This window comes from Rhinopithecus roxellana, chromosome 13, assembly GCF_007565055.1.
Source record: "Rhinopithecus roxellana isolate Shanxi Qingling chromosome 13, ASM756505v1, whole genome shotgun sequence".
Taxonomy (NCBI): domain Eukaryota; kingdom Metazoa; phylum Chordata; class Mammalia; order Primates; family Cercopithecidae; genus Rhinopithecus; species Rhinopithecus roxellana.
In genome coordinates, this window is record NC_044561.1 from 17,814,579 (window position 1) to 17,838,549 (window position 23,971).

The window sequence follows — 23,971 nt, forward strand, 5'->3', positions numbered from 1 at the left end:
AGGTGATCTGCCTCGGCCTCCCAAAGTGCTGGGATTACATCACATTATTTTAAATATTTGGATACCCCAAATGTGACTCCAGTTAGCCAGAGGTTGGTGAAGGGCCCCAGTGCTGGGGAGCCCAAAGGAGGGAGCCTGAGGGTCCCAGGCACTGCACCATTGAAGTGACCCACACTGGGGCTCTGGCAGAGGAGGAAAGAAAGAAATCCCACAATGCATATGTGCAGCGCGGTGCAGGAGTGGGAAAGTGCCCAAGTCAGCACCAAGGGTGCAGGGTCTCCACATGTGGCACTGGGATGGGCTGAAGAACCAGGAAGGAGAAAGGATACAGGGCGCTGGTGGGTGCTGCTCCAGCCTTGCTGGACATGGGCTGTCTGAATGTCCTTCTCCACCCAGGACCCTGCGAGTGCTCCCAGCATCCTCCACCAGACCCCTGCTCTTGCCACTCCCCACCCCCAGGCCCCACCAGCCTGTCCCCCGCCAGGACCCCTCTTAGCAGCACGTCCCCCAAAACTCATCCAGCCAGTACTGGGTGTGGGTGCAGTGAGCGGGGTGAGTGTCATCCTTCCACCCTTCAGGGCTGCTCTCCTTTCTAGTGACACGTGAGGGGATGGGTCCCTGCTGGACATCTGTGCCTTAACCCTGGAGGAGCTCATGGGCAGGTGAAGGCAAAGTTAGTTTCCCCGAAATAAGCAAGCAGTGCACAGGGGGGTGGCCACAGGGCCTCTGCCCTAACACCACCACCGGGTCACCTCCTTCCCAATCCATAACCAGCCTATGCAGCCTTTCAGGTTCTTGGTTTCAAAAAGCTGCCCCCAACAGGGCTTCCCCAGTGAGAAACTTGATCTGTTTTCCTCCAAAGATGAGAAAAAAGCTCCACTTCTAAAAATAGCCCTCCTGGCTCCCCTGCACTAGGTGTTTCCATGGCAACCCACTCCTTCCTAGGAGCCTCCCGATGATAGAGGGGTCCCAGCCCTGAGGGGGTACCCTGTGGCCTCCTTAGCCAGATCCACCTATTACAGGGGTCAAAGAGAGCCCTGAGTGGGGAATGGGGTGTGGGGGCACAGTAAACAAACGGGCTCCCCTGGTTCCAAGCCTCTGTGATTTGAAGTAAACTCTAGACGGGCATGGTGGCTCACGCCTGTAATCCCAGCACTTTGGGAGGCCAAGGTGGGTAGATCACTTGAGGTCAGGAGTTCGAGACCAGCCTGGCCAACATGGTGAAACCCCATCTCTACGCTGAAGATACAGAAATTAGCCAGGTGTTGTGACTGTAATCCCAGCTACTCGGGAGGCTGAGGTAGGAGAATTCCATGAACCCAGGAGGTGGAGGTTGTGGTGAGCTGAGAGATCGTGCTACTGTACTGCAGCCTGGGTGACAAAGCAAGACTCCATCTCAAAAAAAAAAAAAGACAGTTATAACGTGCAAAAGTGAGTTGTGTCAGTGGAAGGTGACAGGGCTAGGGGCCTAGGGCCCTGGTGTATGTTAAGTCCCAGCTCTGCACTGGCCACACACTGGGTGGTTACCGTCCTTCCCAGAGTAGCCACTAATATCCCCGGTGTAAGGACCAGCACACTTACCCAAGGCCATGTGGAGTCAGGAGCAGGACTGCCTGGCCCAGAACCGCCACCTCCTCACCCCAGGCTGCCACCTCTGTGCAGACAACCTGGTCAGGAAGGCAAATGTGCCAGTCTTTGCAGGAAGGACAGAGGGAATTGTGAGGTCTCGGGAGTCTCAGTGACCCACTCGAGAGCATCCAGGGACGTCTCCCAGGCAGTAAATCGGACTGTAACGATCAATGTGAGTGAGAATGTGGTGCAGTGTGCAGCCCAGCCACAGCGACTCGATGTGAAGATGTCCATGTCCTAATCCCCAGGGCCTGTGGAGGCATTGCCTTAGATGGCAAAAGGGATGTTGCAGATACAACGAAGAATTTTGAGATGAGGATTCTTCTGGATTACCCAGGTGGGCCCAGCACAATCACTAGATCAGAGAGAGTAGAAGATGCTGTTTGCTGGCTTTGAAGATGGAGGAAGGGGCTATGAATGAAGGAGTGAGGGTGGCTTGCAGAAGCTAGAAAAGGCAAAGCAACACCTTCTGCCCTGGAGCCTCCAAGTGAATGCAGCCCTGCCAACACCTGGATTTCAGGACTCCTGACTTCCAGAGCTGTAAGATAATAAGTGTGTGTTCTTGCCTGGCTCATGCCTATAATCCCAGCACTTTGGGAGGCTGAGGCAGGCGGATCACAGGTCAGGAGTTCAAGACCAGCCTGGCCAACATAGTGAAACCCCCCCTCTACTAAAAATACAAGAATTAGCCAGGCGTGGTAGTGCACACCTGTAATCCCAGCTACTCAGGAGGCTGAGGTGGGAGAATCGCTTGATCCTGGGAGGTAGAGGTTGCAGTGAACCAAGATTGCGCCACTGCACTCCAGCCTGGGCAACAGCACGAGACTCTGTCTCAAAAAACGGAAAAAAAAAATGTGTGTTGTTTCAAGTCATTGTCTTAATTTCCAGGGGCTACCGTAATAAATTACCACAGACAAGTGGCTTAAAATGACAGGAAATTGTTCTCTCTCGGTTCTGAACTGAGACTTGTGGACTCAGGGTGGCCAGAGTTTACTAATGTGGAGGCCAAGCTCCCTCACTGTTCAGCTCTGCCTCTGCCTGGGCTTGGGGTGAGGCCCACACCCCTCTGCTCAGTGTGTGTCTCAGCATCCTTGTCTTGCTGTGAGAACATGGGAGGTGGGTGCGCCACCTTCCCTTGAGGGGGTGGTGCGTGGGTGGGTACGCATGGGAGCGTGCCTGTGACAGGTCATTCATGGCCTTGGAGCTGGGTGGGAGCCACCATCAGTGTGTCTGGGCTGGGTGCAGGGGTCCTTCCTGCCCAAGCCCACCCCTTCCTGGCCTCTCTGTCCCTCTATCCACCTGTGATTCCACCTGCCACCAGTCTTCTTTCCCATGGACTGCTGTCAACTGCCACATGCTCTCTTTTGCCAGAGGACAAAGAGCCAGGCTCCTTCGTCTGTGCCAGAGGCTCCTCACCTTCTCCCCTTTCCAACCTGCTCCTCTGTGTCCCACCCCCTACCCCCACCTTCTTCAAACCCTGCCTTCCCGTGTGTGACGCGCCAACCCCGGGAGGAATTCACGGGCCTAGGCGGGCCTCGAAGCATTCATTCACTCGCTTACTCGTTCCCTCTCTCGTCCTACCCTCCCTCCTTCTCCTGATCTCTCCATCCCTTTGAGGGGACCTCTCTCCGCCTGTCTCTGCAGAACAGACTGTGCTCGTGGGTAATCGCTGGCCCAAGTGCCTTCCCATCCTGCCCCAACAACATGGCCAGTGACTTGAGGCCAGAACAAGCATGTCCCTGTGTCCCTGGGGACCTGAATTTGGACCTTAAGGGCTGCTTACTAAGGTGTACTGTTGAAAAGCAAGTTATACAGAAATGTGGCTACCTGCTTCCACCCGCCACACAGAAGGATGCTTATGGTTAGACTGACTGTGCCTCTCACCAGCTCTTGCTTACAGAGCAGGGGTCACATTTGGGCTGACCCGCTTCTGCGTTGGGCATGTTCCCGTTGAGGCCCTCCCCGTGTTGAGCTGGGGGCCATTCTGATGGATAGGGGGCTGGCCGTTCTGGTTACTAGATGTACTGAACCTGGGGAGATGACACGTGCCTCAGGGACAGGTGGTAAGAGCACAGGCTCTAAAGCCAGAGGCCTGGCTGCTCAGGAATCCCCTCACCTCGTGGCCCTGGGCAATTTCAACGCACCTTTCTGCTCCTAGATCTACCTCGTGGGGTCATCACAGGCATTAACTGAGGCAGCGCCTCACCCACAGCCTGGCACCTGGAAAGGCGTGGTACACATCAGCCGTTAGAGCCTTTCTGAGGCCGATCCAGAGAGAGGAAGACTTGTGAACAGACAGAGCTGGACTCAGATCCCAACCCTGCCCCTCAATAGCTGGGCACTAAGCTGGTGGTTTGGCCTCTCGGAACCTGCATTTTCTTGGCTGCAGGGAGGGAAGAATAGTCACTGTCTACTGCCCTCCACCGTGAGGCCCAGAGCAACAACTGACGGAGCCAGTGGCCCAGACTTTGGCCCAGCCTGTGTGGCCTCCAGATGTCTGGGGGTCACAGTTGGGCTTCTGTGTGCAGGCACACTGTGGCCTCTCAATGGCCTTGCCAGGGTAGGGACTCTCCCATCCCCAAGCAATAGATGAGGAAATCGAGACTCTGAGAGGTGAAGCCATGCTCGGGCCGCCTGTCTGGCCACTGTCTTCCTTCCGGGCTGCTGGGGCCTCCGTGAGAGGGGCAGGCGGTCATTTGAATAACAAGTTATTGTCATTTGGGGGCTGCGGTTGTGATGGGAGGCTCCCTGCCTCCTGGCTGGATGCTGGCCCAAGGCCCCTGTGACCAGAGGGGGACAGGGTATGCCGTGAGCACCCTCCTCAGCTCCCGTCGGCTCAGGCCCCATACAACCCGGCTGGCCTGACCCTGCCATGGATACCACGTGTGACTCAGCCACGTCCACCTCCACGTACCTTGCCTGCCGTGGGAAGAAACATTCTCTCACAATACGCATTCTTTTTCAAAAATATCTTAAATCTTGGGTTACAGATTTTCTTCATCTAAAAAAAGTTTTTTGCTGATTATTTCTAAACAAGGCATTTCAGAAACCCCTTGGCAGTTACAGGCTCTGGGACTCACAGGGTGGTGTCAGCCTCTTGGTGTCCTGTGGCCCTAGGCCAGCTGCCTCCTGCCCGACCTACTGTGATGCGCCAACCCCCAGAGACGCCCACAGCCCCATGCCCTTGGATGCAGGCTGAATGGCAGGAAAGGGAGGTCAAAGGGCCCTGGGCAGCTGCGTGAGAGAGAGGTAAGAGGGGGCGTGGGAGCCAGCAGAGGGCAAAGCCTGCCCCTCTCATGGAGGCCCCAGCAGCCCGAAAGGAAGAGGGTGGCCAGCCAGGCAGCGTGGGCATGACTTCACTTCTCAGAGCCTCAGTTTCCTCATCTGTCGCCTGGGGATGGCCTGGTCCCTACTCTGCAAGGCCATTGAGAGGCCACAGCATGTCTGCACACAGAAGGCATTCCATCAGTGAGAATGGCTGTGTTCCTGCAGCGAGATCAGTGAAGGCAGGGACAGGGGAGCCTCAACTGTGACATGGGGTCTTTTGTCAGACTTTGTTTTTGTTTTTTGTTGTGTTTTGGGTTTTTTTGTTTTGTTTTGTTTTGTTTTTTGAAACAAGGTCTCATTCTGTTACACAGGCTGGAGTGCAGTGGCACGATCATGGCTCACTGTAGCCTTCACCTCCCTGGGCTCAGGTGATCCTCCCACCTCAGCCTCCTGGGTAGCTGGGACCACCAGCATATGCCACTATGCCTGACTAATTTTTCTGGTTTTTTGTAGAAGACAGGGTTTTGTCATGTTGCCCAGGTTCTTTTGGCAGAGTTTGGACAGAAGGTGGCATTGGGCTGGCCCTCAAAGGGGTGGGTGGGGTGGGACCTCTGGTGGGGGCAGGTATGAGAAGGTTCCAGGCAGTGGGGACATGGCGGGAAAGGCCCCAAACAGGAGCGCTCAAGCCTTTGCAGGGAACAAGGGACAGACTGGTGTGGCTGGGGGATGGGCATGAGCAGAGAGCAAAGTGAGATTGACTGGATGGGAGTGATTGGCTTGGGGTAGGCCTGCGACGCCAAGAAAGGAGCTCGGGCTCCATTCTAGGGGCCTCTGTGCCCGCAGAGCAGTCTCCACCTCTCCACCCAGCATAGTCCATCCTTCCCTGCACACCACAACATAGGGAGCTGGTGCCCTGCACGCAGGTGGGTGCCTGCAGTCCTGCAGCCTCCAAAGCCCAGTCCTGGCCCTGCCATTCAAGCTGGGCTCTCTTTACGGTCCTTCCCACTGACTCAGGTGGGCCCTTCCTCACCCCACCCTGGGAAAGCTGGGCCAGGCACCTCACCCTGGCCAGGAACAGGAATGGGCACCATCTCGGGGAGTGATGTTTTTTGAATGGCGCTATCCACCCTGCCCTGCTTGACCAGGCTGTGCAGACCTCTTGGTACCACATCTGTTCGTAATGACCATAACAACTCTATTTTCTTCCACAGATGACTCTGGGGATGACGACGAGGCTACCACCCCAGCTGACAAGAGCGAGCTGCACTACACCCTGAAGAATCTTTCCCTGAAGTTAGATGACCTCAGCACGTGCAATGACCTCATCGCCAAGCATGGCGCTGCGCTCCAGCGCTCCCTGACGGAGCTGGACGGCCTCAAGATCCCATCCGAGAGTGGGGAGAAGCTGAAGGCGGTGAATGAGCGGGCCACCCTCTTCCGCATCACATCCAATGCTATGATCAACGTGAGTACCCGCCCCCACCACCTCCCTGGCACGGGGCTCCCTGGCTCCAGCCCCGGGGTCCCTGAGTAGGTGATCAGGGGTGCTTGAAGGGTCAGCATTCCATTTCCTGCGGTTCCACGGTGTTTCCCAAAGCCAGCGCCCCCCAGCTAACTTACGGGTTCTCAAATCATCTCCTTCACTCAGCCGTTGTTGGGCAAGGACATTCTTCTTCATTGTCTGGAGGAAACTGGAGTTGGGTGTGGACTCTGGTACAGTCTGCAGTTATTCATGCCTCAATAAAGAAGGTCGGGGCCCCAAGTTGAGTAGCTAGCCCAGCGGGTGAGTTCTACCCACACAGTAGGGACACAGCTGCCACACTGGCCCTCAGTGGCTGCTGCTCCTCCTCCCTGGGTTCACTCCCCAGATGCAGTGGGAGCAGACGCTGTGCACAACAAGGGGAGAGTGTGTGGTGGGGGGCTGCAGTCGAGGGCTCTCTGAGCTAGAAGAGCCTCAGAGCTGAGCCTGCTGAGGTCGTGCCAAGCTGGTGGTAGGCGAAGTGGGTAACTGCAGTTGTAAACTAAGCAACCCAGCCATGGCAGTCAGCCGCTCACCCCGATCTGGAAGCCACACAGCTATGACTGGGAGCCAGGAGGGTGTCTCGATGGTGGTAGGAGGATAGTGCTTGGCCCTGCCTTCCCTCTTTCTGTCTGGGGAGTGTTACCCAGAAGTGTGCGTGCTCCTCCAGGCCTCCACCCTCCAGACACAAGTCTGACTGCAACAGCCTTCTCCCAGGACAGTCCCACAGGGTGGTACATCTAGGCCAGGGGTGCAGTTCTAGGAGCTTGGGGTGGCCTGCTGTGGGAGTAAGGAGACCAGAGCAGAGGAGCTGTGCAGAAATGGAGGCCGCTACAGAGGAAGAAGTGAAGTCCAGAGAAGGGGGTTCAGGAGAGCCATCTTGCTGGCTGGGGACAGTGGGCAGTGCTTGTGCCTGGGTGAGCTCCAGCTGGGGGACCCAGCCCCCAAACTAGGAGGTTAGACCAAGGCCGGACTGGGAGCTGGGACCAAGCTCCAGGCCCCACAAGAAATGCAAGGGCAGGGTGGGAAGATAGAGGCTAGAGCTCACTGCAGGCCAAGAGCCCAGGCTAAACCCTGGGCATCCAAGACCTGCCCCAAGCCTGCTTCACTGGCCTGTTGGCAGCATGATTGTGGGGTGGGAAGGCCACCCCACCACCCACACCTGCCCAGATATGCTCAGGCTTGGAGTACCCAAATGCAGCCTTGGGAATCCCACCCTGGGGCCTGAGGCTGGGCGAGATGTGCCCGCCTTCCCGGCTGCTGGGAAACTCAGCGTGCAGGTGCCTACCCACCTCAGCTCAGCAGATGTGTGCACCTTGTCCATCCCAGATCCCACAGTGCTGGGGGGTTGGGTGCAGTTGGCCCCATGTGCCAAGGATGGTGAGAGGCTGCTGGGCCACCCTTCATGTTGACCCCATTGTCACCTGCACTGTTTTCCTACATCCACCCTCTCAGGCCCACTGTCCTCCTTACAGCCCACAGACCAGATTATGCTGTACTTCTACCAGGGACACACACACATGGGAAGCACTGAATGACATAATAATGCGTTTGTATTTCCCTGTCCCTCCTAGATGCCACCGCCGGAGGCTTCCCAGGCACTGCCTCCCCACCCGAGACCAAAACTGCTTTGTCTTGAGTAAGCAGTTTTGGCTTTTCTGAGATAATGAGTGTCTCAGCTGGCTGCCGTCTTGCACAGTCTTTTATCAGACATGAGAGGCTCATCTGTGTTTACGAAGCCATCAAAACAGCTCCAAGTCTAAGTGCCTAATGAATTGTTTTATGAGAAGCACAACCTCCTGGGGTTGGTCATGATTCCTTTCTGCAGCTCCAGCATCCGGGGAACATGGCGACAGAGTCAGCCCTGAGTGACGGAAGCTGTGCCCTGGGCTGGGTTCTGCCAAACCTGCTGGTGTTAGCCTGCCATGAGGGCCCCTCCCCAAGCTCCTGCTGTGAAATCAGGGGCAGGGAGGGCAGGAGTGTGGTGTTGCCCTGACAGACTGTGCCTGTAGCCCAGGCTAGCCCAGAGGCTCATGTTTCCCCTGGGGACTCTTCCTGATAGCCACTCCTCACTTAGCAGGAACTGGAGCAGTTCTGGAAAGGCTGTTTACATAGCTCTCAGACATCAAGGGTTCAGCCCCCACTGTGTGCAAAGGAGCCATGTAGGCAAAGCCAGCCGCTTGCCTGAAGGTCATGGGACACATGCGTTCCCACCCCTGGCCGGGCCGTGGCTTTAGCACCTGTTAGGAGAAGGTGTTGGACCAGGGCTCTGTAACTAGGACATCCATGCTGCTCCCACCTCCAAACCTCCAGGGAGCCTATTCAGGTACCAGACCACTTACTCCTTCCAACAGCCTGGTTAGCACCCGTGAAGGATTGTTAGTGTCAGCGTGGAAACTGAGGCTCAGGGAAGTCTCCTGAGCTGCTCAGCATAACCCAGCTGGTAGGTGGCCACGCCAAGATGCAAACCCAGGTCTGTGTGGCCTGCAAGAAAAGTGATGGCCTTCATCCTCTCATTCCCTCAGGGAGGTAAAGGTGACCTCCTTGGAGAGTTGCAGAGGCCCCCTCCTGCGGTGGGTACATGCCAAGGCCAGGACATGGGGCAGCCTCACCTTCACCCTGGGCAGGATCCCAACCTCAAAGATCTCTGTAAGTCCCTGGAGTGTCTTACCTTTCAGCTTCAAATTCTGTGGTAACCATGGCTGCAGCCCCACCAGGGCCCCTCCTGGGAAGCCAGGGACTTGGATATGGAAGCCATGCACCGCGGTCCCCAGAAGGTAGAAATCATCACCCCCAATCTTTCCCGATCTCACAGAGGGAGCTGCTTCTCCCACGGTGGGGACCCCACTGCAACTCCATCCCTCTCCCCAGCCCTGCCCTGACTGTGATTGTGCAGGGATGCTCCCAGCAGCACCCATGCCTGCATTGGGGAAATCTCTACTGCCACTGGCTCCTCAGACAGGGCAGACCCTCCTCCTGGTGAAATGCTGTATGTTTTCCACCTTGTGGGCTCTGATTGAGCCGGATCATAGAAGTAGAGCCTAAAATGAGGGATGGCTGGCCAGACAAAGCCCACACGGAGGGTGTCCTTTGTCCTTCAGGGTACACTGGGGCAGGCAGCTCTCTTCCTACAGGGATAGGCTGGCTGCTCCATCTTCACTTTTCTCCAAGACCACAAAGAATCTGGGGTTGTTCCGGTTTCAGGAGAAAAGTCAGGGTGGTTGGGTGTGGTGGCTCACACCTGTAATCCCAACATTTTGAGAGACTGAGGTGGGCAGATCACTTGAGGCCAGGAGTTCAAGACCAGCATGGCCAACATGGTGAAACCCCATCTCTACTAAAAATACAAAACTTAGCTGGGCGTGGTGGCACGTACCTGTAATCCCAGCTACTTAGGAGGCTAAGACAGGAGAATCACTTGAACCCAGGAGGTGGAGGTTGCGGTGAGCCGAGATTGCGCCACTGCACTCCAACCTGAATGACAGAGTGAGACCCTGTCTCAAAAAAACAAAACAAACAAAAATTAGCCAGACATGGTGCATGCTTGTAGTCCCAGCTACTCAGGAGGCTGAGGCAGGAGAATAATTTGAACCCAGGAGATGGAGGTTGCTGTGAGCCAAGATCACGCCACTGCACTCCAGCCTGGCGAAAGAGTGAGACTGTCTCAAAAAAAAAAAAGAAAAGAAAAGTCAGGTGAGTTCTAAATTTCTTTCAAGTTTGGGAAAGGACGTATCATAAGCCTTTAGGTCCTCAGATCCTAGAAGGGCAGAGAGGAGGGTCCTCTGGATGATTCCCGAGAGCCCAGGACCCACGGCTAGTGGTGCAGGCCCATTCCACGCACCCACAGATCCTCGCAGGGCGCCACAGCCATCCTCACCTCACATCAGGTATGGCTTCGGCCCCAGGGGTCTGAGGGAACAAGGTGCTCGGAGGTGGTTTCTGGATTGGGAATCTGGAACAGTGACACTGTGTTTCAACCCCCCATGCCTTTGCCAGTGCTGTACCTTCTAGAACACCCCTTCCTCACCCTTCAGGTACTGGCAGCTCCATTGTCATCCTTCAGAACCCCACAGGGACATCACCATGGCTTTCCAAGGCCTCTCTTGGGCAGCCTTCCTCCTGGCTGGGACCCCAGCTCCCAGGCACACCACCGCGTGGCATTTAATCCATTGTTTCAACCATTCCCCACTGGCCTTTGTGCTCCCTGAGGTCAGGCTGAGTGTCTTACTCACGGGTGTCCCCGACAGTAGCCCTGTGGGAGTGCCAGTAAGCGCTGTTTCATAGCGGATCTTGTGTCTCTAGATAAAGGATTCCAAGTGGCCCACGGCTCACATTTACCTGTGATGTTACCTTTTACAGAGCCCTTCTAGTCCCATTTTCTCAACTGAACAAGGTCAGTGAGGAAGTGGAGGCCCAGCCCCGAGGCCTCAGCCTGCCGAGGTCACCCCTGTACCCTGCACCCCCCTGCACTCCCCTTCCGGAGGGATCACCTGGCCCGGAACAGCATTTCATGGCATTAAATTGTACGGGTAACCACACTCTCCATGTGCATGCCACACTTGGCTCCAGCCTCCCTCTGCCTTGTGACATTTTGATTGGCAGCGTTCTTTCTTTCTTTTCTTTTCTTTCTCTCTTTTTTTTTTTTTTTGAGATGGAGTTTCGCTCTTGTTGCCCAGGCTGGAGTGTAATGGCATGATCTTGGCTCACCGCAACCTTGACCTCCCAGGTTCAAGCTAGTCTCTTGCCTCAGCCTCCTGAGTAGCTGGGATTACAGGCATGCACCACCATGCCTGGCTAATTTTGTATTTTCAGTAGACATGGTTTCTCCATGTTGGTCAGGCTGGTCTTGAACTCCCGACCGCAGGCAATCTACCTGCCTCGGCCTGCCAAAGTGCTGGAATTACAGGAGTGAGTCACTGCACCCGGCCCTGGCAGGGTTCTTTCTAGCCAGACTCGGAGGGTGCACTTGGTGGGCCTTCGAAGGACCCTCTGGGGTCAGCATCTGAGTAAGTCAGTAGCCCTGTTATGAACTCAGGGCAACCCCTCTCTCATCACAAAGCTAGGAAAGCCCTGCCTGATGGGCATTTAACATCAGACCTTAGCAACTGCCTCCTGATCCCTGCCCAGGCCTGTGCCAGGCAGGGACTCACAGGGAACAGGCAGTCAGGCATGTGCTCATCGGTGTGACCTGTTCTAAGATGACCCAGGGCCATCAGCTCACATGCCCACTTTTGAAGGCCAAGTGTAGGGAGAGCCTGGGAAGGTTCCCAGTTGGCGGGGAGGCAGATTCCTGTCCAGCTGACCACAGTCCAGCAGGAGAGCCAAGGCAAGCCTTGGCTGGGCCTACAGAGGGCCGAGGCAGCAGACACAGAATGGGAAGTAGGCTTTCTCCCAGGCAGAGAAGGAAAATGTTAATATTTTCCTTTCTGGGCTGTCATTGTGCACAGGTCTTTCTGCTCCGGCCAGGATGGGGACCTGTACCAGTTTGGCTCTGAAGCCCCTCTATTATTCCCACCTGCCTACCCGGTTACCCTTCCTGGGCCTCTGGACAGTTCTCCAGTCATGGTGGACCTGTGGGCAGGACCCGGTCATTGGGCAAGGCTTGCCAATTGTGTGGGTGGTGGCCTCGCCACCCCACTGCCCTAGAAAGGAGAGTAGACTCCTTGCCTTCCCCCTCAGGGAACCTGGAGAGATCAGCTTGGCTCTTGGGTTTTCAGCCATGAGACAGAAGCAGGGTATGGGGTTCACACGATTCCTGAGCATCCCTGGTGGGCCCAGCAGCGCCTCCCCACCCATTCCTCACAGGCCACCTGTCCCTGGTTGTGTCTTCCTGCCCTGGTGGTAGTTCCCCCAATACCCATGCCCCAGCTCCTAAGGACTGGGCTATGAGAGGCTGGGACAGGCCCTGCCAGTGGCGAGCCAGGATGGGAAAGGGAATGAGTGTTCCATGCGTTGCGTGGCATGCCAAACATTCTGCATGCACCTTCCCTGCCCACTCTGCAGGCTTGCGCATGGGGAGACCAAGGCTGAGGGGCTCAGGATCCCAGCTGAAAAGGATACGAGCCCATGTCTTCCTGATTCCAGAGCCCGCTACACTGCTGCATTATGGTAGAGAAATAAACCTGACCCTCCCCTTGATCGGGGTCAGGAGGTCAGGAAAACCTCCCCTGTCCACCCTTACCCTACATCCCTGTCCTGGCACCACTGATCACCCACCTGCAGGCCTGCAGAGTCTCACAGATCTTTCTACTGCAGTATCTTGACCCTGTCCTTCCAGCAAGGGCAGGACACAGTATCTCTCACAATCCCTGTAGCCCTGTAGCCTCTATGCCTGGCTCAGAGCCCAGCACATGGGAGCCTTGGCAAATGAGAGAGAGAGAGGAGGGGTGGAGAGAATATTGTGAAACATCACAGGAGCAAATGAATGAATCGCTTAGTGTCTGGCAAAATTCCCTAGTGGGTAATTTTTTTGACTCTGATAAAAGTCAGCCTAGCAGATCCTCGCTTGAATTACTGGTTTGGGTAACTGTGAATTCGCCTGCCATTTAAGAGAAACCCCGTAGCACTATTAAATGACTTTGGTTTTTAGAATGAGTCTTGAACCATAACGTGCCTGTGCACAGGTGCTCTGCCAGGCATGGGGTGGGGATATTCTCTCTCACAGCAGCGTCCTCTGTGAGCACCAGGGTGTACCTTGTACGGTGGCACTGCTTCTGTCACTTGGCTTAAGGTGGAGAATGATTGAGTTTGTACATATTACAAGCTCATGTTTGGAGTGTTAGTATCCACAAAGTGAAAAAGCTGCGGGAGCAGATTCCATCTGCAGGCCAGGGCAGCAGAGCGACGCTGGGGCGTGTTCTTCCCTGTAGTCCTGAGCCCCCTGGGTGGGCCGGCAGCTGGGCTCCATCCTGCTTCTTAGCAGCCTGTGGGCTTGTTCCTGCTGCTGTCCCTCCAGTCCCTGCAGGCAGGTCCCAGGTCAGACCGACTGCACCTGACTCGACCCCCATTCCTGAACTTGGAAGGTTCCTCATAGTTGGTCACTCATGCTGGGCCCAGGACTTGGTCCTTCTGACCACATGACCCCCTGTGGCACTTGGGAACCTTGAGCTGTGAGGGTGAACACAGCCCCAGCCTTGTGGGCCCCGCACCCTCCTGTGGGAGCTGTAACCACATAGGTGATAAGGGATATCAGTGGCAAAAAGACCTTTAGAGGAAAGAGCCAGTGAGGTGGGATGGGGTGAGAGGCCACAGGTGCAGACAGGCTGGGGGCTGAGCAGGGGCACAGGTGCCAGGCACCCTGGAGTGTGTACTGGGAGCCACAGGAGGGGAGGTGGGAGTGAAGCGGAGGCCAGTCACAAGGGACCTCATGCTGACAGCGTTGTGCTCCCACTTGAAATGAGGGACTCAGTGCCAAGTGACTCAGTGCCAATGTCAATGACTGAAGGCCAAATAAAATGATCCCACGTGCATTTTAGCAAGACCCCTCTGCTGCTTGGAGAATGTGCTATCCGCGAGGCAGGGGCAGGTGCTCAAAGACCCTTCGGGGGCCCTTGGGCAGAGAGAGTAAAGCTGGCGCCTGTGAGAGTGGGCAGTGCTGCTCTAAGCTGAAGGCAGGGACAGCAGAGTTGCTGTGTGGTTGAGAAAAGAGGCCACGGGGAAGGACCCCATGCTGGGGGCCTGGGCCCCTACAGAATGGGGGTCTTGCTGTTTGATGCCCAGTTTGGCCCGCACACAGGTTCTGCAGGATGCAGGAAGGTCTTTCCCAGGAGTGGGTTTTGTGTAGCTAGTGAGTGGGTAGAGCTAGCGCGAGGTGCCCAGTGCAGGCAGAAAGCAGGGAGGGCAGGGCTGGCCAACAGAGGGTAGATGCTTACCAGGCCTGGATGGGACAAATGCCATACTCTTGGTCCCTGGGTTTACCAAGGAAGGTAGAGTCCCTCAGGAGACACACTTTGGTGCCTGCTGCAGGGCTGGCCGGGCAGTATGGGGTGCCTGCGACATCCTGATGGCAAGGACATGGGAAAACCTGAGGAGGAAGGGCACCCGGCACAGCCAGCACTCGATGGAGTGGGCTCGGGGGACACTCCACTTGGGGATACTCCAGCTGCAAGGGCAAAGTACAAGGGGGAAGTAGGAGACACTGGGGGCACCAGATAGCCAGAGTGGGCACCGGGGGTAGGCAGGGGCTGCTATGGAGAGGGTCACAGAACAGAGACAGCAACCTGGGGTCCTCAGACAGGGCTTCTGAGGTGGGGCATCATAGAAACAAAGACCCCTGTCGGAAGGGGCCTCCACTGCCAGAAATGCTGAGGTTTCTCTGAGGCCCCGCTTGGCTCATGGCCCAGGAGGTCACGTGGGGGCTCCTTAGGCCAACCCAGGCGGGGGTGAGAGGCCCGGAGCTGCCCTCTGTTGTCCCTCCGGGGCCCAGCTGACCACCGTCCTGCTCCTGACAGCTTGCTCATCCAGGGCCTGGGGAGATGGGTAAAAATAGATTCCAGATTTGTCTAAAATCAGTGGCAAACTGGAAGCCAGATGGTGCTGGCTCCTGTGTGTGAGCGGCAAACTATTTTGAATGTGGAGAGGCTATTTTAAAGTTTTAATTGGAGTGGAAAGCTGCTTCACCAGTGCCGAGAGTGAGTCATGTCAAGGAGACACTCTGATCGACCCGCGGTGGGGACTGGGAAGGGCTGAAGCCCGTGTGCTACCAGCCTGTGCCAAGGGCTCCTGTGAGGAGCAGGCCCTGGGAGCTCAGCCTCGGGGGGGCAGGCAGGTGATGGAGACACAGCATGACAGCTTGGCTGGACCAAAGGGATCCCTGGGGGAGCCCAGCACTTCCCCTTGTGGCTCCACAGGTCCCCAGTCTGGGTCTTAGACACTTAAGACCAGAATCACAGCGCAGTTCCTTCCTGCCTTTATGAGGCACCTGCTGAGCTCGGGTTTCATCCTGTGTAAAGTGAAGCCAGGCCAGGCACGGTGGCTCACACCTGTAATCCCAGTACTTTGGGAGGCTGAGGCGGGCAGATTACTTGAGGTCAGGAGTTTGAGACCAGCCTGGCCAACATGGTGAAACCCTGTCTCTACTAAAAATACAGTAGTAGTGGCAGGCGCCTGTAGTCCCAGCTACTCAGAAGGCTGAGGCACAAGAATCGTTTGAGCCTGGGAGGCAGAGGTTGCAGTGAGCTGAGATGGCACCACTGCCCTCCAGCCTGGGTAAGAGCAAGACTCTGTCTCAAAAATAATAGGTGAGGCCAGCCCGTCACTCCTCAATGGCAGGGGAGGCAAGGTCCTGTTACTCCAGTGAGTCCCCTGGCCATGCAGAGGGGCTCAGGGAGACCATGACTCTCCGTGATCTCACCACTCATCACCTTCAGAACCCCAGGCTGGTGAGAGGCAGGGTCTGTGGCAACAAGGGATGTGAGGATCAGCATGGAGGGTGGGTAGCCTTGGCTCTAGAAACCCGGAGAGCAGAGGGTCCTCCGGCCGCCCATCTGGGAGCCCAGAGCTGGAGGGCAGACACGTCAGATGCCTGGCAGGTCCTGGACCAGCCGCACTTTCTCCCATGATCCCTGCACCAGGGGTGCTGGGACCTCCTGTATGTGCTAATGGCTGGAGCTAGTTGCCCAGCCTGGACCATCTGGGCATTTGACCAATCTCCCCACCTCCTCCATGAGCCCAGTGGCTGCCCACGTCAACGCCTAGCAGGCCTCTATTGCCTCCCTCACATCCCTGTCTAGGGGGGATGTTTCCATGCAGCCACTGAAGGCCAGACAGGGTCCTGGCTCTGCATGCTCCCGAGAGCTTCAGAGGCTGCCCTAGGTCACACACAGGGGACCCAAGCTAGCTGACCTCACACCTTGCTCTCCCGCCTGGCCCAGGGAGCAGTGAGATCGCTGTCAGGATTAAGATTAGGAACAGCAAAAGCGATTAGTTTGTCCTCCTTTTCCTGGGGTACATCTGGGCAAAGGTTTCCAGGTCAGAGACGCTCAATGTCTGTCCCATGGGGCACTGGTGACCAGCAGCAACCCCCGCTCAGACCTCACATGGCACGGCCCCTGACTTGGTTTTCCCTGGGTGGGCAGCCCTTATAGCCTTCTTCCGCAGGCCGGACTTCTCAGTAGGGAGAGTCCCTGGTGGGCAAGCAGGGCCTGGACTCCCCAGGTGGGGCTGCCCCAGGGTGGAGAACCCCTTGTCTGTTGAGCTTTGTGGTTCTCACTCTGCTTGGGGGCAACTTAACAGGCTCCCTGCCCTCCCCATGGAGACAGGACCACACTGCCCAGGGGCCCTGCATCTCAGAGCACCCACACCCCCAGCACCCCTCTCACCAGAACCCTCTGTGCAGCACTTGGGGGTAGGCGGAAGGGGCAGGGCTGGGAGCCTGGAACTCTGTCCCCACGCTGAGGACAATCAACCTAACAGGTCACAGAATCAGGGACGCTGTAGAAGCCCAGGAGGGCACCAGGAGATTACAGGCCTGTCCCAGGGTGGTCAGTGGGGTAGCACCCATGCAGGGCCCAGGCACCACCTCCAGCTCCCACTAGGACCCCTCACTCCCCTCCCCTTAAACAATGCAGGACACAAATGTGTGGGCAGGGGCTTCAGGTCAGCCCGTCTCTCCTCCTGCTCACAGCTGAGCATGAGTCCCCTGGCCCCAGGTAGAGTTGTCACAGAGCCTCAGAGAAATGAGACCACGTTCAGGCCTGGGCTGGGTCAGCCAGGCCTTCCCTGGGCCCCTGGGAACCTCCCCCTGCCAGCCCCTCTGCTGGGCCCCAAGCCTAATCCAGCTTATTGAGCACACAGCACACAGCCCAGCTCAGCATTCTGAGAACAGCAGGGCCACACCAGGCGCCTGCCTCTCCCCACAGCACAGCCAGGATGGGGCCTGGAGAAGGCTGGCAGCAGCAGAGGAGACCCTGGGAGTCGGGGATGGACACCAGGTGGGTGCATCCGGGCTGGAGGAGGTGGACAGGCTCTCTGCATCCACAGGGTGACCAGGGCAGCTCATCTGCTGTGGTGGCAAAGGCCTTGGGTGCAGACACATGAGGCCTTTGATATTAGCCCACAGCAGCTTTCACCCTGCTCTGCTTTTAGGTGACTGTGACACTCTACGACCTGCATGTGCCCAGCCTAGGCACATGTACCCAAATGAGGCCCAGCTATCCCAGGGACTTCCTATCTCCCTGCTGCACAATGCCAGCCGGCCCTTTGGTAGCCTTGAGGGGGACCGAGGTCACTCACAGCCAAGTTATTAGCCAACAACCCTGGCTGTGTGAACAAAGTCCTCAGCTGGGGCTAAGGGTGCTGGGAGGCCACCCCTTCTCTCTGAGGCTAGGGCTGGGCTCTGTTGCTTGGACAGGGTTATTCCCAGGCAGGCTTGTTAGTATCTCCCAGGAACCTAACTCCACACCAGGAAGGCTCTGGGATCCCACAACATCCCTGCCCTCAAGGGGGTCCCAGACAGCAATCAAGACTTAGCTTTACAAAGTAAACCGTAACAGCACTGGTTCCGTGTCCTGGGAGACATGCAGGTGAGATGCTCAGGGACTTGGATCCTGGCCCTACACATACCTCCTCGTGGCCTTGGGCGAGTCCCTCAGTCACCCTGAGCCTTCATTTCCTCCTCGGTCATGCACACTATATTTTTTAAAAAATCTACTTCAGTGCTTGTAAGAATGCCTGCAATGGCCTGCCTCACAGTGGGCCTGCGGTGTGAGGGAGGCGGGGCTGGCACCAGAGTCAGCAGGTGGGTTTGGATTTGATCCAGGGAAAAGCAAGAAGACCTGGTGGGCCACACTCAGGTCTCTGGGAAGGAATGGAGCCCCAGGAGATGAGGCTGGAGAGGATTGGAAACCATGTCTATGAGAGGCTGTCAGCTGCCTGGATCTGTGGAAAAACAACAAATCCTCCATTTTCCCTTGAAGGAGAAAATAGTCATTTCTAAAGTATTGGAGCCCCCGTGAACAGCAAAGGTAGGAGGTAGGGGGCCTAATTCATCTTTGTTCTCTTGTCATCTTTCTCTCTTTGCTTTTGCTGCTGGGAAGCCCAGGCACCCTCAGATGTGAGTTTGTGGGAATTCTTACCATGACCTTTGGCTACTCTTTTAAACTGCTGTTGTATGGCTCTTTTGTAAGTCTTGCTGTAAATGACATGAGGTATATGAAAACAAAGCACCCAACTATGTGAGAACTTGTGGACAGAGAGGATGATTCTGGGGGCTGTAGAAGATTGGCAGGAAGCGATGGTGCAGGGATGAGGGAGGGTGGGTGCAGAGGCCTTGTGCACCCAGACAGGTAAGAACTCAGAAAACCATGAAGCACCCATTCCCTCTCACCATGCACAGCACAGCCCTGGCCTCTGCACCCCTGCTCACATCAGGCAGGCACGGGGATCATGCCTTGTGCGGAGGTGGCCCTGGGGCCAGACAGACCTGGGATCCCATCCTGTTCACCCTGTGCTGACCTAATTAGCCCCTTCTCCCTGGCCCTCAGTCTCAGGATGCAGGGGACTTCCCTGAAATGGCACCCAGGGAGATGAGGGTGCCCTTCCTGACTTGCACTCTGTACCTGCCATGAGACCAGCTTGACAGAGCCTGGAGACCTGCATGGGCCAGGGTCACAGCCGACCAGTGGCACAGGGGCAGCAGGGCAGCAGTGTCAGGGAGCCATGAACAGGTGGCTGGAACCAAGACTAACTTGACTAAGCACTGGGCCGAGCTTAGGGCAGTGTGGGGAGGAGGGTCTCGTGGGAGCTGCAGCCAGGTAGGAGGTACAGCGAGCTCTCAGTTCAGGACCTGGGTTCTGGATCTGGCTCTGCCACCTCCTTGCTGGGTGCCCTCAGAGCCAGCTTTGCTGTCTTGGGATGGGGTGGAAGTCTCTGTCTACCCACCTCACAGGGCTTCTGTAAGGGTCTGGAACATTCCTGAGGCACCCAGAGGGATACTGTGCTACCATCGCCCTTACATCCACTGGCAGAAAACAAAGAGGTGCCATCTGGTCTGGCTGCTGGGATGCACTGTCTCTGAGTCTGTTTTCAGGGTCCTCACTCTAAGGCCTACAGCAGTGAGAGAGGGACAGGGCTGTGGGTGAAGCAGGAAGGCCACTGTAGGACCCCAGGTGGTGAAAGGCTCGGCTCCCAGTCACAAGCCAGGGAGCAGTGGAGTCAGGCCTGGAGCTGGGTCCCCCAGGACCCACCCAGACCCACTATGGGGTCAACAAATTGCATGATGGACAGTGACTGCAGCCCCACACCCAAGAGACAGCCTTATAGACCCATAAACTCAAAATAGCCCAGACCTTCAACATCCTGGACTCAGTCTCACACATCATCAGGATGAGGTGCATGAGATAAGGAGGTTTCTTTCCTTCCTCAAGGAGACCTTTCCCCCTGCCTCAACGTGCAGGGAGGAGACCTTCATCTATCCAATGGGGGTGATTGCATTCCTCCTACCTGGAGAATTTTGCTGGGTGAGCGGAGACAGGGCAGCTTGTGGGCACAGCATCTGTCGGGCATCACTGTCTCACAGAGAGGACGTGGGCTCAGAGGGGCCAAGGGGCTTCTGCTGGAACCCAGGTTTTCCAACTCCTGATAGTGCGCCCCTGGCCACCACACTCTGCTGGCTTCCTTGGGCAGGCCATGCCGCATCTCCAGGCCCCATTTCCACATCCCTGCAATGAGGAGGCACGCCCTGCCCACCCTGCGTGGTGCTGTGAGGGAGATGGGGAAGGGAAGGTGCTCAGAGGAGGGCTTGTTCAAGGAGTGGCGTCCCTGGGGCAGGCTGTGCAGCCAGTGCTCTGGAGCAGGGGCGGGCTGGGCTGGGGACCCTTTCCACTAAGCCAGGCTGGCCACCAGAGCTCGGGCTCTCCCTGTGGGGCGGGCGAGCCTGCTGAGCTTCCAGGCAGGGTGTCCCAATGCAGAGCCTTGGGGAGCCGCCCACCCTTGGAGGTGCTGGTCCATCCTCTCGAGGCCACCTCAGGACACCCCCAGCTCGCTCACACTGCTGTCAGTCCCACCCCCCTGGTAGGTGTCACTCAGCAGCAAATATCTGGGAGCAGCTGCTGATTCAGGGCCATTTCTAGCACAGTCGCTGGAGAGACCAACCCAGTGGGCAGGCGTCTGAGTGGGCATGACTGAGGGGGCAGGCCGTTTCCTGGGGGAGCGATGCTGCAGAGGTCTGAGGAGTGGTGGGAGTTAGCGGTTGTGGGCCTGGGCACCAGGTGCCAGGGCAGATGCGAGAGGTGATCCACAAGACGTGTCTGTTGAGTGCTCCTTCGCCCCACCTGCCACATCAGCTCCTGGTATTTCCTCAACAGCTGCCTTGTCTCTGTGTCACAGGTGAGGACTGGTGTGCCCATCTTCCTCCTTTGGGGTGGGACAGCCTGCAATGTGCATGGAGCTCAGTGGGTGCTCCAGGTCAGCTGGGGCAATTGGGTGGGGGGGGAGTGCTGGGGAGTGGCAGCTGGGGCCACTGATGCAGCTGTGGGCCAAGGAAACGTCCCTTCCTACTGGGTTAAAGAATGTGTCCAGAAAGGGCAAATCCAGAGGTTCCTAGATTGGATCTCACTGGCCTCCACGGACAGCTGAAGCCTGAGCTATCCTCTCCACTGTAATGACAAGGCAGAACGACCCACCCCTGCTTCAAAACTGTGTGGTGCAACCACCTATGGACCTGGGAAGCTGAAAAGAATCTGGATGTCTTAGTAGGCCACAAGCTTGAAGGGAAAACCTTAAAAGCAGTTATGTGATTCAGACTCTGAGGTAGCTTGGTAGAAAGTGCCAGTCCCAGTTCTGCCAGACAAGACCAATTACCTCTCTGAGCTGGGGAGGATAGCAGAACGTGGCTTTCCTTCCTTCTGTGCCATGGCCAGGGACCGGCCCAGTGGTAGACAAGGGCCAGTGACAAACCTGAGGCCTAACACTGCAGGGAGGATGTGGCTGCAGAGAGCTCAGCCCCTGCCATGATGAGCAACAGCAGCCACCTCAGCTCCAGGCGAGCTGCTGCTGGGGAGGCAGTGTGCAGACCCGTGGCACCTGGGTTTGCTGCTCCCCAACTGGCATCCTGACCATGGGAGGCCAACCAGGGTGGGTGCTGGTTGCTGGGTGAGCTCTGAGAAGGCTACGGTTCCCACATCCCCATGGAGGCCAAAGCGGGCAGTGAACATGTTTGTTACCATCCCAGCAGAGGGGGAAGCCAGACGGCCCCCAGGGCCTTCTTCATTGCAGGTGTCAACAGAAGCAGACTCTGCAAAATATTTGAAAAGATTTATTCTGAGCCAAATATGAGTGACCACGGCCATGACATAGCTCTTGGAAGGCCCTGAGAACATGTGCCCAAGGTGGTCGGGGTGCAGCTTGGTTTTATACATTTTAGGGAGGCATGAGGCAGCAATCAAATACATTTAAGGAATACATTGGTTTGGTTCAGAAAGGCAGGACAACTCAAAAGCAAGGTGGGGAGGGGCCTTCCGGGCTATGGGTTAATTTAAACATTTTCTGGTTGGCACTTGGCTGAGTCGTCTAAAGACCTGGGATCAATAGAAAGGAAATGTTCAGGTTAAGATAAAAGATTGTGGAGACCAAGGTTCTTTTTAAGTCTTATAGTGGCTCCCCTTAGAGACAATAGATGACAGATGTTTCCTAATCAGACCTTCAAAAAGGTGCTAAAACTCAGTCTCTTCAGGATTGGCAGGGCCTGGAAGAAAATGATCTAACTATGTGAATAGGGATTCTTTACAGATACACATTTTCCCGGCACAAAGGACAGCTTTGCAGGACCACTTCAAAATACGGCCAAGAAGCATGTTTTGGGATAAAATACTTTGTCTTCCTTGACTCGTAATGTTATGCCAGTCAGGTTGGAAAGTAAGTCACGCTATATAGGGTTAAATAAAACCCATCTGGTGAGAATTTATGGTTTTTAGGGCATGACTCCCCAGACGCCTTACATAGGAATTTGGGCAAGATAAAAAATATCAGAGCTTAATCCTCACAGGGAATGGTGGGGGGTGGGGGGAGCAGATGTGTTATAGGAAAAGGGTCCTGATCCAGACCCCACAAGAGGGTTCTTGGATCTCGCACAAGAAAGAATTCAGGGCGAGTCTGCAGTGCAAAGTGAGAGCAAGTTTATTAAGAAAGTAAAGGAACAAAAGAATGGCTACTCCATAGACACAGCAGCCCCCAGGGCTGCTTGTTGCCTATTTTTATGGTTATTTCTTGATGATGTGCTAAACAAGGGGTAGAGTATTCATGCCCCCCTTTTTAGACCATAGAGGGTAACTTCCTGATGTTGCCATGGCATTTGTAAACTGTCATGGCGCTGGTGGGAGTGTAGCAGTGAGGACAAGCAGAGGCCACTCTCGTTGCCATTTTGGTTTTGATGGGTTTTGGCTGGCTCCTTTACTGCAACCTGTTTTAGCAGCAAAGTCTTTATGACCTGTATTTTGTATCTCATCCTGTGACTTAGAATGCCTTAGTGTCTGGGAATGCAGCCCAGTAGGTTTCACCCTCATCTTACCCAGCTCCTGTTGAAGATGGAGTTGCTCTGGTTCACATGCCTCTGACAGATGGGCCCCTGCCAGAGGCCAGGGTCTCATACCGCCACCCTTCCCTCCCCAGGCCTGCAGGGACTTCCTGGAACTAGCAGAGATACACAGCCGGAAATGGCAGCGGGCACTGCAGTATGAGCAGGAGCAGCGCGTGCACTTGGAGGAAACCATTGAGCAGCTGGCCAAGCAGCACAACAGCCTCGAGCGGGCCTTCCGCAGCGCCCCCGGCCGGCCGGCCAACCCCTCTAAGGGCTTCATTGAGGGTGAGTGCCCGGGCGGCCAGGGCAGGGCTGTCCTGTGACCTTCTGCCAGCTGGCTCTGCATATACAACTTCTGCTCCCCCACATGCATATCCCTGGCTGTGTCCACATGTGGGCTGGGCTTGGCCAACTCTGGACTGCCTTTTTGTGCTTTGTATCTCCCGTGCCCATCACCCACTGGCAACAGTTTCTCTGCACCTAGGTTCACATTCTCAAGAGTTAAGTTTAATGAGCCCAGCTGTCCCTTGTGTGGCACGGGTGTCCTGGTGCCAGGTGGCCACCTACCTAGCCTTGGGTTGGGGGTCATGGGGATCGTGGACAGGGGTCCAACAGAAAGGGAAGCTGGGCCACAGAAAGACTGACCCGCATGCTGAGAGATCGGGGGCCGGGGTGGGGGGGGGGGGGGGCTTCCAGAAAGAGGCCCCTGTGCAATGAATGCGTTGAAAGCACATGATTCTAGCAGAGGGAGCAAGGGTGGCTGCGGCCCAGGGCTGCCCAGGTGACTGAAGCAGGAGGGGAGTGAGGCCGGATGGGGGTTGAGAGAGCCCTTGGCTCTGGACTTAGGGAGGCGAGATGAGCCTTTTGTGAAGTTACAAACTAAAGCTCTGCCTGTGTCTCTAGGAAGCCTCTTGACTCCCAAAGGAGAGGACAGTGAGGAAGATGAAGATACCGAGTACTTTGATGCCATGGAAGACTCCACATCCTTCATCACCGTGATCACTGAGGCCAAGGAAGACAGGTAAGGTGGCTGCATCTGGGCA

General features: G+C 56.2%; 1 protein-coding gene across 5 annotated transcripts in view; it reads left to right on the top strand.

Annotated features, from left to right (window-relative positions):
* The window catches only part of OSBP2 (oxysterol binding protein 2), a 229,594-nt gene that overhangs the window by 185,836 nt on the left and 19,787 nt on the right, over positions 1–23,971 (top strand). For 4 of the 5 annotated variants that reach the window (XM_030915740.1, XM_030915739.1, XM_010360655.2 and 1 more), the window contains 3 exons: positions 6,108–6,361; positions 23,021–23,213; positions 23,832–23,949. In XM_030915740.1, the coding sequence (XP_030771600.1) occupies positions 6,108–6,361; positions 23,021–23,213; positions 23,832–23,949 (565 nt within the window). Of the gene's footprint in view, positions 1–6,107; positions 6,362–17,230; positions 17,347–23,020; positions 23,214–23,831; positions 23,950–23,971 lie in introns of those variants that run through there. The other variant, XM_010360656.2, reaches the window with a different exon arrangement.